The sequence below is a fragment of the Manis javanica genome, chromosome 14 (genome assembly GCF_040802235.1).
Source record: "Manis javanica isolate MJ-LG chromosome 14, MJ_LKY, whole genome shotgun sequence".
Classification (NCBI taxonomy): Eukaryota; Metazoa; Chordata; class Mammalia; order Pholidota; family Manidae; genus Manis; species Manis javanica.
In genome coordinates, this window is record NC_133169.1 from 50,760,000 (window position 1) to 50,775,932 (window position 15,933).

General features: G+C 38.5%; 1 protein-coding gene across 5 annotated transcripts in view; it reads right to left on the reverse strand.

The window, feature by feature from the left end:
- The window catches only part of ZNF454 (zinc finger protein 454), a 29,009-nt gene that overhangs the window by 10,811 nt on the left and 2,265 nt on the right, over positions 1-15,933 (reverse strand). For 3 of the 5 annotated variants that reach the window (XM_073221155.1, XM_037002015.2, XM_073221156.1), the window contains 2 exons: positions 14,889-15,015; positions 14,383-14,472 (listed from right to left, as the gene is read on the reverse strand). In XM_073221155.1, coding sequence (XP_073077256.1) covers positions 14,383-14,472; positions 14,889-15,015 — 217 coding nt within the window. Of the gene's footprint in view, positions 1-8; positions 5,017-6,239; positions 6,282-14,382; positions 14,473-14,888; positions 15,016-15,933 lie in introns of those variants that run through there. The other 2 variants (XM_073221158.1, XM_073221157.1) reach the window with 2 other exon arrangements.

Sequence of the window (15,933 nt, forward strand, 5' to 3'; positions counted from 1 at the left end):
CATCAAAAAATGCTTTTCTCTAGTAAAACATCTAGTTGGGAAAAGATGACCTTGTTTATAATGGTACCAAAGAGGTTGCAGTTTTGAAGATTTATTGAAGTGAAGAAAGGAAAGGGGAGGCAAAATGAACAGAGGACATGGCAGGAAGGGGCTGATCTAATGTATAATATAGGAAGCAGGAGGGCTTGGGAGCTTGAATTCAGAAACCACAGGCCCAGGTTGGGATCTTGAGTACAATACTTATATTTTTTGTGATTATAGAGAAATTATCTGACTTTCTAAGCCTCAAAAACCATTAACAAAAAGAAACCAAAACCCTATTCAGACCACAGAATGCTAACAGATAAGAAAAAAAATGTGCCTTGTCTATTTTAGTGATATGATCTTTAAAATAACTCCGATGTGGTCTTAAGAAACCATTGAAACCAGAGGTCAATGCTTGGTAGAGAAAAAAAAATTAGCTCCAGATTAACTATTAAAAGCAACATTTTTATGTTTCACAGACTCATCTTAGGATTCAGATAGATAATAAAAAGTTAGGCTACTAGAAACTCTCATATCTACTAATAAAATTAGAATTTCCTGACTATGGTAAGACTTTGTACTAAGAAATACAATGATAAGGACTATATACTAAGCACAGAGGATGTAAAGATATCTGGGAAATCCTATCAAGAATCCCTCATCACTTTTTTTTCTTTTGCACTCCAGAAATATCTACAAAGAGCTATAGTCAAACATAAATAAACTCCTTTATTTATCTGGAAAATAAAGTTAAATAGGTGCATTTTAAGTCTAAAATCCTGGTGAGCTCAGAATAATATATCCTTGCTCAAAAGAGAGAATGGTCAAAGTATTGCCAAATCTCGAAATCTTAAGGATGGACTTTCACTTCTGGACCTGACAGAGCATATGGTAGACCAGTATTTCTGTGGAAAACAACTGTAAATCTGAGTTGAAAAAAAAATATGTCTGAAGGTATCAGATGTCACCTAAGTCCAGCTTGATAGTCTAATATTTGGGAGAGAAATGAAAAACAAGAGGTGATGCCAACACTTAGTGGTTTTTTTCCTCCTAGAATTTGCTGAATTCTTAGGCTTCTTGGGATAAGAGACTAAAGCTAAGCAGAAGTTTCTAGTTTTCTATAGTCAGGGTACTGTGGGGCCAAAAACTGGACTTGAGGACATTCCAAGGAAGGGGGACAGACAGTCCTAGTAAATGGGACTGCTGCAGGGCTAAACCCTAATAGCAAAGGCAAACAAGAGGTAGGCAAAGCTTTACAAATACTGCAACCCAGTCCCTAGCTATCAAGTTCCTGGTTGGATTAAGGCAGTTTGCTTGCTTGTCTCCTAGAGGAGAAGGCAAATATCCTGAGTAGTATAACATCATTCAGAGCCTTTTCACTCCTGCACATATAATGTTAGGATTCAGTAAAAAAGTATGAAGGGTACTAAGAAACTGAAAAAGGGAAAAAGCAGGTAATAGATAAAACCCACAGAACTCAAGATACCAAAGTTACCAGACACAGATTTAAAAATAAGCATGATTAATATGTTCGATTTAAGAATGAGAATTTCAACAGATCAGAACCAAAGGAACAAATGAAAACTTTAGAACTGAAAAATATAATTGAAAAAAGAACTCAAGACATCACAGAAGAAAGGAATAAATACATAAGCAGAAAACATCCCCAGTAAAACTTGGAGAAAAAAAATTAAAAAGACATAGAAGACATGGTGAAAAAGTTGAACATATGTGTGACTGGAGTTCTGGAATAGGAGGAGGAAAAGAATAGGGCAAAAACATTACTTGAAAAAAATAAAAGCTGAAAAATGGATTTGAGAAGCATTATATACTTCAAGCAGGATAAATACCAAGAAATTCCACCTAGGCTTTACATGCTAGTAAAACTACTGAAAACCTAAGACTATTCTTAAAGTTGCTTAAGAGAAAAAAAAATTGTTACCTTTAAAGGACGGGAAAAAAAGGACTGACAGCAGTCCTTCAACAAAAACAAAGGAAGCTAGAAGCTAATGAAACAACATCTAAAGTTTTGAAAGAACTTAATGTCAAAGTAGAATTCAACAGAAAGAAGATATTCCTGAAAATTATGAAATAGTATTTATATACAAATAAAAACAGAGATTGTGTCACCAGCAGACCCATATTAAAGGAAACAATAACAGTAGTGTTCTACACAGAAGAAAATCCAGGTGGAAATGTGGAAATGTAAAAAGGAACGGAAAGAGTAACTCTGTGGATTAATAAAAACATAACACAAAACAATGATTGTATAAGGCTGAAAATACATACGTAATTAAAATACATGATAAAAAATAACACAAAAGGTGGAAGGAAGAAAATGGAGTTAATGTTTTAAGGTATTGGCATTGTCTGGGAATTATTAAAAGTCAAAATTTACTTTGGATAGTAATAAGCTAGTGTAACTTTTAGACTTACCAATAAAAAACTAGTTAAAGAAGGTACATTAACAAGCTCATACAGGGTGAAAATGCAACAATAAAAATAGTTAACTCAAGAGAAGGCAAGATGAAAGGGATTTAAAGCAGGTGAGTAAAACATAATATAAATGGTAAGATAGCAGACACCCGATCCCATACATACAGTAACTGGTCGAAGTGTCCCATTAAAAACTAGGATTTGTGAGACTGGATTAAAAAAATCCCAAGAATATGCCACTAAGAAGAGAAATACCAAAAATATAGACACAGAAATATAGAAAAGAATGGAAAAGGATTCATCATGCAAGAACTAACCCCAAGAAAACTGGCCTATTTATACTAATGTCAAGCTCTCACATTTTAGAGAAAAGAGACTTCAAGACATCTTATACTGACAAAAGGGTCAGTTTTTGAGGACCATGTAACAAAGCTACATCTGCACATAACATAGCTTCAAAAATGTTGTGACATAAAAATTGAGAGAACATAAAGGAAAAATAGAGAAATAAATATTAACATAGTGAGATATGTTTATATACTACTCTCAGTTAACTTACATACCAAACCATTAAGAATAGAGATGATCTCAACACCCCAATAAAACTAAGTTGACCTGACTGATAACTCAGAACAGTATACTCAACAATGATCATATACACTTTCTATTTAAATGCATACAGAACATTTACCAAAACTGACGATATACAGGGCTGTGAAGCAATATGAACATATTTCACAGGACTGAGGTCATTCAGAGTATGTTCTCTGAACCCAGTGAATTAAGCCAGAAATGAATACCAAAATACCAAAGACAATTAGAGAACCCAGATATTTCTAAATCAAACAGTACATTTCTGAATAGCTGATAATGAAACCAGAACAAAAATTAGAAAATATTTTAAACTAAATGATAATAGGAACCTGAAGTGGAACTTACAGGATGCAGTACAGTCATGGTTAGAAGGAAATGTACACCTATCTCCCTATAACAATTTCAATCACAAGAAATGGCCTCAGGCATCGTATGTAGGACAATATATAAAAAATATAAGAAAAATAGCAAATTAAACTCAAAAGAGAAGGACAAAAATAATGAAGATAGTGGAAATGAATAACTCAACAAAAAAATTGATAGACCTCTAGCAAGACTAATCAAGAAAAAGAGAGAAGGCACATATTAGTAATGTCAAGAATGATACAGGTAAAATTAGCACAACCTACCAGAATCTTATGAGCATAATTTTAAAAACATAAAATCGCAGACTATTTTCTCTCTGAACATTGATGCAAAATTCCTAAACATAATATTACCAAAAAGAATACAATGACTAAAAAAGGATATGTTACAAATAAATTGAAATTCAAGTTGAATTCAATTGTTTTCACATTTCAGTCACTCAATATCACATTAATAAAATAAAAGAGAAAAATCACATCATTATTTCAAAAGATGCTGAAAAGCACCTGACCCAATTTTGACATTCAGTCATGATAAAAACTCAGCAACACAGGAGTAGAGCATAACTTTCCTAACTGATAAAGAGTATCTACAAAAAATTGACACCAAACATCACAGTTAATTGTAAAATACTGAAAACATTTTCCTGAGACTCTAATGAATTAAGTTTGTCTGCTATTCTTATTTCATCTTAACATGTACTAGAAGTCTAAACCAGTATAAGGTAAAAACTTTAAAAAGCAAAGGTTGGAAAGGAAAAAATTAAAATGTCATTATTCTCATGATTATGTTCATATAAAAACACAAAATACCCTATGAACAGTCTATTAGAATTAATTAGGGAATTTAGTAAAGTTGCTGGACATAAAATCAATATATAAAAAACCAATAGTGTATCTATATGCTATCAACAAATAACTGGAAAAATTAAACTTTCAAAGGATATTTATTATTGCATCACAAACAATAAAAACTTAGAAATAAATGTAATGAGAGATGTGCAAGAACTGTACACATACAACTACAAAAAATTTTAGAGAAATTAAAGAAAACCTAAATGTAGGGATATACCATGTTCATAGAAGGGAATCATTCTAATTCTCTGCAATAATCTACAGATCCAGGCCAATTCTTATCAAAATCCCATCAACTGAATAGCTAATTCTAAAATTCTAAAAGCAAAGAACAAAGCTGGGGGACTTACATCAATTTTAAGACTCATTATAATGTTAGAGTAATTAAAACAGTATTGTGTTAGCACAAGATGAGACAAAAAGAATGAAACAGAATAGAGTCCTGAAACAGACCTATGCACAAAGAGACCCATGGAACAGATTATAGAACCCAGAATCAGACCCATGCATATGCACCCATGATATGTATGACAAAGGTACATTGCTGTGCCATGGGGAAAAAAGACAGTTTTTCAGTAAATGATCTTGGACCGACTGGACACTCATATGGAAAACAATGAACAATAAATCTTCCATGTGGATTGAAGACCTAAATAAAAAGACAAATAATAGAGCTGCTGGAGGACAACACAGAATATCTTCATGGCCTCAGGCATCGTACTTAGGACACAGAAAGCATACACTATAAGGGGGGAGAAACCTGATTAACTGGACTGTCTCAAAAATGTAGAACTTCTGTTAATCAAATGACACCAATATTCAGAATGGGAAATAATATTTGCAGTATATATATGGCAGAGGACTCAAATCTCAAATATGCAACCCTATGAATCAATAAGAAAAGATCAGACAACTAAATATAAAATAGGGGAAAGAATTATAGATACTTCACAAAAGAGGATATTTAAACAATTAATAAAAAGATGATCAACTTTATCACAGTCATAAGTTGAGACACAATGAGGTACTCCATATATCCTCTAGAATGGTGAAAAAAAATGCCAATCCTAAGTATATGAGAGGATATGGACCCCTCAGCTCCTACTGGTTGGAGTATAAACTGGTATAACCACTTTGGAAAACTATTTAGCAATGTCTACTAAAGCTTGTATCCTCATGAACATTAGTACTGCTAGCTATACACTTGAGAGAACTGTAGACCTATATTCTCTAAAAGATGTACAAGAACATCCATAGCAGGGCCATTTATAATTGCTCCCAGCTGGAAATAAACCAAATGTGTAGTGACAATAGAATGAGCAGGGTGGTAGGCAGGTGAAACAGTGCACATTGGTGAGAATGAACTGACAACTATTGCTACATGAACACACTACTGAAGGAAAGCAGCCAGCCCTAGACAACTACATGCCATATGATTCTATTTATAAAAAGTTTAAAAGCAGGCAAAACAAAGCTGTGGTCAGGGTAGCAGTTATCTTTATGAAAAAAGTAATGGAGGGGACAAGGGAGGTTTCTGGAACATGAGTAACATTCTATTTCTTGGTATAGGTGATTACTCAGTGGCATGTACACTGTAAAAATTTCTTGAGTTGTATGCTTACAGTTCATGTATTATTTCCAAAAGAGTTTACCTTAAAAAACTCTGGGAGACAGCTTTCAAAAATAATAATTTGGCTCAGGAAAAATAACTGCTAGCTTTCTTTTCTAGCAGTGATTGGACTGTGATAATAAAAATATCACCTCTATATAAGACAGCATTTGTCTTCCTAATGTTTAATCTTACAGGATAACACTCATCTAGCTGTTTATCAAGAGGGGAGTCAAACACATCTTGGCTTTACCACAGTGATGATTAACTGAGGTGAGGAAAGACTGGCCTTGCTGAAAATATGAAAGAAAACAAATGAGCCCTCAGAGTCAGCTCTCACCCATCGCCCAGGTTACCTCAGGTTGGGCTGAAGCAACACTCCTAGCTGCACTGGTCCGCTAAAAAAAAAAGAAGTAAGGTTTTAAACTATATAGCTATAGGGTTTCAAGCAAGACATGCAAATAGTATGATCCAAGCCCCTTCACAATGTAGTCAAGAGATCACCTCCAGGGAGGGACCAGAAACAAATCCAATTTATTGTCAAATCACTGAAAATTTTGACACCATGGTACATCCAGAAGTGAGGAGTGGAAGCTTAGGCCAGTTTATGAAGACTTCAGGCCCCCAGATCCCTTCCCCACCCAAGAGGGGCGGAGGTACTTCCCACTCTCAACTCGGCAAATGATTGAAGGCTTTTTCTTCTGGAGAGATAAATCAAAGCTGCTCTGGACTGAAGACACCAGGGCAACCGAGCCGGGTTGAAGACACAAGCCCCCCTCACTCACCCAAGCAGAGCTCCCAAAAAGAGCTTAAATCCTCCCACTGTTTAATTGGCAGACAATCAGGGATTAGGAGACAGCTGAGGAAAGCCTCTAATAGGAAAGAGGTATCAAGATGATTAAAGAGAAAATTTGAGAACCTACAGCCTGTGAAGGGAGAAGAAAATGAGGTAAATATTTTAATGGTAACATATGAATCAGAGCTTACAAACAAAGCAATATTCAGAAAACTAAGAGCTCTTGGAAATTTTAAATGATGGCAGAACTTAAAAACTCAACAGAGAACTCCCATGGTAAACAATTAGAAAACTAGAAAAAGAAATGAAACACCTGCTTTTAGGTAATGGCCAAAAGCCAGGGAAAGATGGTGATTCCCAGGAGAAGAGAAACAGACAAGGGAAGACCCCAGGTGCTCCAGGTTAGCCTGGAGGCAGCTGCTGGGTCCCAGCACAGGACCAGAACAGCTCAGGAGTCTCAGCGAATTCAAGCACCAGACATCAGGGGCTGGGGAGGCCAAGGCAGCTAACATCTGTGGCCCATGGAAGAGAAGAAAGCTGTGGAAACTGAATTTCCCAAAAGGAAAATTACTGTCCTATAGAAAGAACTTCGCTGGATCTAGCAAACACTTAATGAAGAAATAACACCAATTCTACACATTTCCCAGAAAACAGCAGAGAGGGGAAACATCCAAATTCATTTATGAGACTAATGTTACTCTGATACCAAAAACAAAGATATTACAAGAGGAGAAAATTATAGAGGAATATATGCCTTATGAATATTGATGCAAACATTCTTAGCAAAATGTTAGCAAATTAAATCCAGCAATACTTAAAAGATAAAAAATCAAAATTAAGTTGGGTTTATTCCAAGTTTGATTTGATATTTTAAAACTAATCTTTGTAATTCACTATATCAACTACATCATCTTAAGGATTCAGAAAAGCATTTGACAAAATTCAAGGTCCATTTATGACAAAACTCTCATCAAACCAGGAAGAGGTGTTCTGATATAGATTTATAGTGATTCAGATGACCAAAATATATTTCTCAGATACATCTGGTCTTCATCCACACTTCCTGAAAAAGCTTTAAAGCCAGAAAGGTGAAATGGGTGTCTTGTTATGTTAATGAGAGACTTCTGGACACCACTGAATGGTGAGGGTTAGAGACTGAATCAACCAATGGCCAACGATTTAGTACATTATGACTATGCAGTGAAGCCCTCAAAACCCATGAGAAGTTGGGAATGTAAATTAGTTCAACCATCATGGAACACAATATGGAGGTTCCTCAAAAAACTAAAAATAGAAATACCATTTAACCCAGTAATTCCACTCCTAGGAATTTACCCAAAGAAAACAAGATCCCTGATTCAAAAAGGCATATGCACCCCAATGTTTATTGCAGCGCTATTTACAACAGCCAAGATATGTAAGCAACCTAAGCAACCTAAGTGTCCATCAGTAGATGAATGGATAAAGAAGAGGTGATACATATACACACTGGAATATTATTCAGCCACAAAAAGAAAACAAATCCTACCACTTGTAACAACATGGTTGGAGCTAGTGGGTATTATGCTCAGTGAAATAAGCCAGAGAAAGACAAGTACCAAATGATTTCCCTCATTTTTGGAGTATAAAAACAAAGCAAAACTGAAGGAACAGAACAGCAGCAGCTCAAAGACTCCAAAAGGAACTAGCAGTTTTACCAAACAGGAGAGGTGGGAGAAGGTAGGTGGGGAGGGAGAGAAAAGGGGGTTAAAGGGCATTATAATTAGCACTCACAGTAAAGGTAGGTCAGCACGGAGGTACAGCACGGAGAAGACAAGAAGTGACTCTATAGCATCTTACTATGCTGATGGACAGTGACTGCAATGGGGTGTACGGAGGACCTGAAAATATGGGTGAATGTTGAAACCACAACACTGTTTATGTGAAACCTTCATAAGATTGTGTATTAGTGACACCTTAATTAAAAAAACACACACACAAGAAGAGCCTTTTTCTTTTTCTTTTGCATCCTGTTTCTGTCAGATAGCTTCCACGCTTGGGGAACCAGAAGGCTTCCATGTGCCACCAGCCAGGCCCTAAGCTCCACAGGACAGAAGCTCCTTTTATTTGGGACCTTGCCCTATGTGTCACTTCATCTGGCTGTTAACTTGTATCCTTTATTATAAATTAGCAAACCTACAAAAATGGGTGTTTCCAGAGTTCTGTGAGTCATTCTAGCAAATTAATCAAACCTAGGGGCCAGGTGGTTGGAACAGTTGTTTGGAAGCACAGGGAACTGCCTGGGGGCGTCTAGAGTGGGGTGGAGGGCAGTCTTGTGGGAGGGAGCCCTCAACCTGGGCAATCTGGTTCTGTGTCTAGGCAGATAGTGTCAGAACTGAGTTGAGTTCTCCAACACCCAGCTGGTGTTCGAGAATTGCTTGGTGTTCTGCCTGAGAACCAGCCCCTGACCCCACCCCACAATGGAATTAGGTCTGGGAAGCAGAAAGGAATTGGTGTCAAATGCAGGTGTAAACTTCTTCAACCTGATAAAGGGCATCAAGGTGGGATGGCCCCTCTCACAGCTGCTACTCAGCAATGTGCTGGAGTCCTAGGCAGTGTGCTGAGAACACCTGGATCTCGTGTGCACTGCTATGGGGGTGCAAAATGGAACCGTCACTTTGAAAACAGCTTCACAGTGTAAAGTTAAATACACCATTTGGTATACAACCCAGGATTCCTACTTCTAGACCTTTACCTTATGAAAACTTATGTTCACAAGTATCTGAACTAAAAAAAGTCCACACAAAAACTTGCACCAGAATGTTCACAGTAGGTTTAGCCAAAACATGAAAACAACCCAAATGTTCATTAATGATGACTGGATGAACTAACAGTCCTCCATCCGGATGAAAGGACGCTACTCTGCAAGAGCGAGGATGAGTCTCAGAGATAGTAGGCTGAGTGAAAGGAGGCAGACCAAAAGGGTACACACTGTATAATTTCATTCATCTGAAATCCAGGACAGGTAAACTCCTCGTGCCAGAAGCAGATCGGTGTGGCCAGTGGCCGGGGACTGGGGGGGGGGGGGGGGATGAACTGCAAAGAGGTAAGGGACCTTTCATGTTAGGGACAATGAAATGTTGTTTTTCTCAATTTGATGATGGTTTACAACCATATAAATTTGTCAAAACTGATCAAATACTACTCTAAAAATGGGTGGGTTTTTCTGCATGTAAATTATAATTTAATGAAGCTGATCAAAAATATTTTAAAAACCTCAAAAGAAGAACTGGAAGATAAAATTGAAGAAACCTATCAAATACTAGAACAAAAGGCATAAAGATGGAAGTTTTAATAAAAAGATAAAATTAGAAGGCCAGTCCAGGAGGTCAGAAGCATGCCATGAAGAGAAACTAGAAGCTGAAGGTGGAAATCAAACAGTACTAGAAGAAAAGTGTCTTAGAACCAAAGGGCAGGAATTTAGATAGAAAGGCTCACCAAATGCTCAGCCAAAGGCTCACCGATGCTTGGTGGATACAAACACAGAACCACACAGGGATGTTACCAAGGACACTGGAGTAAATGAGGTGAACCTGCAAGCTTTTGGAGAGGAAAAACAGGTCACACACAGATGATGAAGAATCAGAATGATTTGGAGCTTCTCAAGGGCAGACTCAAGTCCAGAAAACAATGGAGCAATGTCTTTAAATTTCTGAAGGAAAAAGATTTCCAGTGTTGAATTCTATCTTGTCAACTATTCAGAAGGTGTCAGGGCAGAAAAAAGAAGTTTACAGACATGCCAGGTCATACGAAACTTACTCCCATGTGTCCTTTCTTAGGAAGCTAGTGGAGGATGAGTGCCATCAAAAGAAGAGAGTAAATCAAGAAAGATGACATGGGGCCTGCAGATAGGAAAGGGGGGTCCCAGGAGGGTGACAGCAGGGCGTCAACTATTCTAGAACAAAGCAGATCAGAGGGCTCCAGAAGAGACTTTTCTAGGAAAAAATGAAATTGTTAGAATGACTCATGAATCTGAAAGTCTTGAGATATAGACAGCCAGAGAAGGGGGGCAATTAAACTACTGACCAATATATACATGGATCAGTTGTGAGTAACACTTAAACAATGTGAACACTCATTGCTCTGACCGAAATTAAACCACAACCGCACTGGAGGCCAGGGAATGGAAAAGGCAACAGCGTGAGCAGTTGGGAAGGTGAGTCTACTCCTCGCTGTCTATAGAAGGAACATCTAAAGCTGGAAAGAGGGGCCAATGCAAACATGCTGCTTGGAGAATCAAAGCAAATATACCAAGAAATCAGTTAAGAGAAGAGAAAGTGAGGACTTCTAAAGAGGGGAGAATGAAGGAAAGGAGGGACAAGGAGCTGTGTTTTTCATAATAAATATTGTAGTTTCATTCAACTAAATGCAGGTATTACTTTGATACAATTTAATACTAAAAGAAAAATACTTGAATGGACTCCAGAAAAGTTAAAGGGAAGAAATAACAAAGAGTGAAAATTAATGAAACAGATCAAGATAAAATAAGATCAGCAAAGTCAAACAATTATTCATTAGAAATCTATTAAAAAAGCAAGCCTCTGACAAGACTTACACAGAAAAAAATGCAAAAGTAAATTTAATTAGAAATTCATGCTTTCATTCATTAACTACATACTGGGGCCTGGTGTGCTAGGGATACAGGAGCGAACAAGAACAAGACCTTCCCTCATGGATCTAAGGGTAGAAAGGATTATTTAAACAGCACAGAATGAAAATAAGGATCATAGAGACAAAAACTAGTATGTTTTGCTTTATCAATTAAGAACTTCCGTTAGTAAAGAAAGAAATAAGCTATAGACCAACATACATTTTAACTGATAAAGTATTAGACTCCTGAAGAGATACAGAATGCCAACAATAAATATGAAAAGATAAAGTATAATAGAAAAACAGGCAAAGAGTATGAATACTTAAGTCATAGGACACAAATAATCTATATATGAAAGGATGTTCAACTTCACTTGTAAATAAGGAAATGCCAGTTAAAACTATGGTGAGATACCACTTCTCAGGAATGGGAGTAGGAGAACTTTTTAAGTCTCACAGTTTCAAATGTTGCCAAGAATGTAAAGAAAAGGAACTTGCATAATTATCAGTACAGGTTGGAACAACTAATTTAATCAGCAATCTGAGAGAACCTAGGGGAGTTAAAGAAGGATATACTTTAAATCCAGCATTCAACATCCATGAATACACCTAAAGAAACTCCCAAACAAGGCCCATGTGAATAAGGAAATATGTACAAGAATATTCAGGTCAGCATTATTCAAAACAGTAAAAGGTCTGGAAGCAATCTACAGGTCTATCAGCAAGACACTAGATAAATTAAGGTATTGGCATTGAAGGACTATCAGAGTGCAGTTAAAAAAAATGACCTGGAGCTACTCATCTCAGCAAGGACTTGAAAAACACAGGTGTGGAAAGTTATCTGAAGTACAATACACACATATCAAGCTTTGAAGCATACAAAGCTAAACGATATTGCTCGGAGCTACAGATAAATGTGGTTAAACCATGGGTAGTAGGAGAGGGGCTGCTGGCCTACAATTCAAGCTAGTGGCCCTCTCTGGTATGAAGGGGGGAAGGTGAGGTGAGGAGGGACGTAGTTGGACCTTCACATGACACTATGTTCCATTTCTAAAGGCAGACACAGGGGTATGGGTGCTGTTTCCTGATTTTTCAAACTGTTAAGAAATAGCATATACCTTCTTTTGTATATGTGATGTACAGTATTCAAACATATTTTAAAGTAAAAAAAAGGAAATGAGAATGTGAAATGTAGAAATAAAATTATAACACGTAAGAAAAATAAATAAGAGCTGGTTCTCTAAAAAAAAATTGCTGACAAATTTAAGAGAATAAAATGGTGATAAAATTGCATATGAGAAAGAGGACATGATTTAAAATGTTAAAATTTTAGATGACTAGTATGTACAGCTGTAAATGAATACATTTTATGGTTCAAGAGAGATAATTTAAAGCTAAAGGGTGAAATGTACAACTGACATAACCCAAAGAAACTTAAACAGATTAATAAATAAGGAAGAAATATAAAAGGCTATTAGCAAATTAATAAAATTAAGGGATTAGGTAGTTTTCTTTAGGCCTACTGAGTAAACAATTTCTGTGTAATTAAAGCTATTTTGGAGAGGAAGAAAAATTGACGCAGTGTGAGGGTCGGATGGGTTTCGTGCTGGCTTCACCCTGATCTCTACTTGCCACGAAATAATAACATTACATCCCCCCAAATTAGTTAACTACTCTGAGGCTGGGTTTCTGTAAGTGGAGTTAATCACACTTGCCTCACAAGTTGTAAGGATTAACTGGGGCAGTTAAAATAAGTCCCCGGAAATCACCTAACAGGGAGGCCATTTACAAGTGCTCAAATGTCAGCTTCCTCCCGTCTGCTTGCTTCTGGCCCAAAGAAGAGACAATTTAAGAGGAAAGCCATCTAAAAGAAGGACTTTCTCATACTACAATTTTAAAAAAGCATCTATTCCAATCCAAGAGTAATTAGTGCAACAATGGAAAAGTTCCAAATCCATCCCTTGAAAATCAGATAAAATCTGCTACCATTGTTTTATATGGTTTTTGAAGTCTTAGTCAGCCATTAAGAAGTGAGATGAAAATAAGAAAACACAGAAACTAAAAATGGCCCAAAGAACATTTTTAAGAATATTAAGAATTACAGAATTACAAGAGGGGAAAAAATACTTGGAAATGACTACTATTCTTTATAGCAGCAATTTCAAGTTAAAAAGCAAAAGAGGAGATGGTTATCTTCAAAAAGAAAAATGTAACTTTAATAGGCAATGGAAGGAATAGTAGGATATAAATTCCTGCCTCCTTCACTGTGCTGTGACAACTTAGTAACAGAAGGCTTTGAACAACATTTTATAGCCTGCAAAATGCTAACTGAAAGTGAAATGCTGCAATGTCACATAAGACAATATGCTCTCCAGAATAGTGTAGTGGGGAAAGAGGGGCACCCCTGATTCTGCTCTTAAGCTACCTGACCCAGTGGGCTCCTGAAAACAAGTAACAGCCACTCAACTGTCATGTTCCTGTGTCCCCAGGCAATAAGTCTATGCCACTTACTAGGAGTGCCAAGCACCATGCTGGGTGTGAGCGACATGGTAAAATATGCCACAAACCTGGCTGTGTTCTCATGGTCCTTACAGTCCAGTGTAGTGCCAGCAAAAGGTGGAGAACAACAAATGCTGGCTGATGTATGTACAGCAGGGTGAACAAATATGAAGGTGGTTGAAAAAATGTGCAACATTCAGCTAGGAGAGCAGCATCCTACGTGTGTGGTGCCCGCCCTTGGGACTGGAAGCTGTCCTGCTATGTGTAAGCAGCATAGTTCCTCCTCGCTGGGGAAGTGTGAGCAGAGGCTGCACTGTGAGATGCTCAACAGGACACACCAAATGTCCAAAGGACACCTGATGTCCTTTCCCAACTGGACACTATTAATTTATGCCAAATAGGGAGAGAAGAAAATTAAGGAGTGGGGGCCCAGGCAGGCACAGACTGCTAAGTAATTTCCTGCAGGAACAAATGTGGCAACAAGGTTTGGAGGCGAACAAGAAGGGAAATAATGTTGTTTCTCAATCCACAGGCCTGGTATAGGTCCCAACGCTTCCCACATGCAGGTTTCTTACCAAGACAGAAGCCTCCCCAGGTGTCCTCTGGCATCCACTCTTCCCCTTTTCCCAGGTGGGAAAACATATCAGGTTTGGGTCCTAAGAGTCCTGTTTTTTGGGGGAAAAAATGGACCACATCTGTTCATACCAGAGAGAAAATCATTGCAAGGGTGACATCTGGTCCTAGGAACTTCCTGGAAAAGGCAACTTGATAGGAAGTCCCAGGGTAGAGACGACTTCCCAGACGGAGGAAAGGATGGCTGGGGCCCGGCCCAGAATCTGTTCCCATGTCTTTCCCCCTGCTGAAAGGGAGGCAGGATTCAACTCCTTGCCGCCTTTGAGGCATCTGCACTTGGACTCTGTAAGAGTCCTGCACCAGGAGACGAAGGACAGGCATGAAGCAGCCTTGACAGTAACGTCCTCAATCAACCCATTCCCGGCCCAGTCTTCTATATGCAACCAGCTTAAGGGTCCCAAAGAGATCTCCAAGTGTGAGGACAGGCCTTCGGGGGCCCCCCACGTACCCAGTGAGACCAGGTTGCTGTAGTTCTCCAGCATCACGTCCCTGTACAGGGCCCTCTGAGCAGTGCTCAGCTGTGCCCACTCGTCCTGGGTGAAGAGCACGGCCACATCCTTGAAGGTCACCAACTCCTGTAACAGCAAACCCACCCCTGTTGACTGGTGGTCCCCAGGAACTGGCTGAGATCTGCAGGACTGTCAGCATACAGGGTGGGGCTGGGGGTGGGGGGTTGGTGTTCTGTGATGTGGGAAGCACTTCCTTAGGATCTCCTAGGGGCTGAGCGAGACTGTTCCTTGCTTTGAAGAAACACATATTGTGGAGAAGACAGGCTTATTCAACACCGGGACTTCACACTTTTGTTCATTTTGCCCTAAACATTTTCTCCCATCTCCCTCAATCTGCCCCACCCTGCTTCTACCCCCACAACTACAGCCAGTCCTACCCAGGTCTCAGCTTAGACATTCCTTCCTCAACACAGGACTTCCTCACCGCTCCCGAATCACCTGTGCAGGCCCAACAAAGCAGAGTCCCACCATATGTGAGTTGTGGCTTACTTTTGGTTTCCCCCAGTGGCTGTTAACTCCATGAAGCTGTGGGCCACATATTTCTACATCTCCTTTACCTTGCCAGTATGTCTTCTAGGTCATGGGCCATGTGCCTAGCACCTGTTATTTGTTGCTCAGCAATTCCTGCTATACTTCAGCTGCTCACCTGCCCACCTTCAACCCAAACACATGGTTCTTATGGCAATAGTCCTTCTGAACCATGCGACCTTGGCCACTCTGACCACAGCTAGTCCTTCCTTGGAAACTCTTGGCTGAGAAGCTGAGGGACCAGATGTGCACTGACAAAGAGCTAAGCAGAGAAGAAAGCCAAAGGTCCAAATGAAAAGACTTTTAGATTATTCTAGACCTTACTTGCTTAGCCAAAGCCCAGGTGCACCTTTGCCTTTGGATTTTGGGAGACATCCCAGTATCCTTTAAATAATGGCCTGCTTTGGCTTAAGGCAGTCTGAATTAGTCTGCTACAAATAGACAGCCAAGAAACAT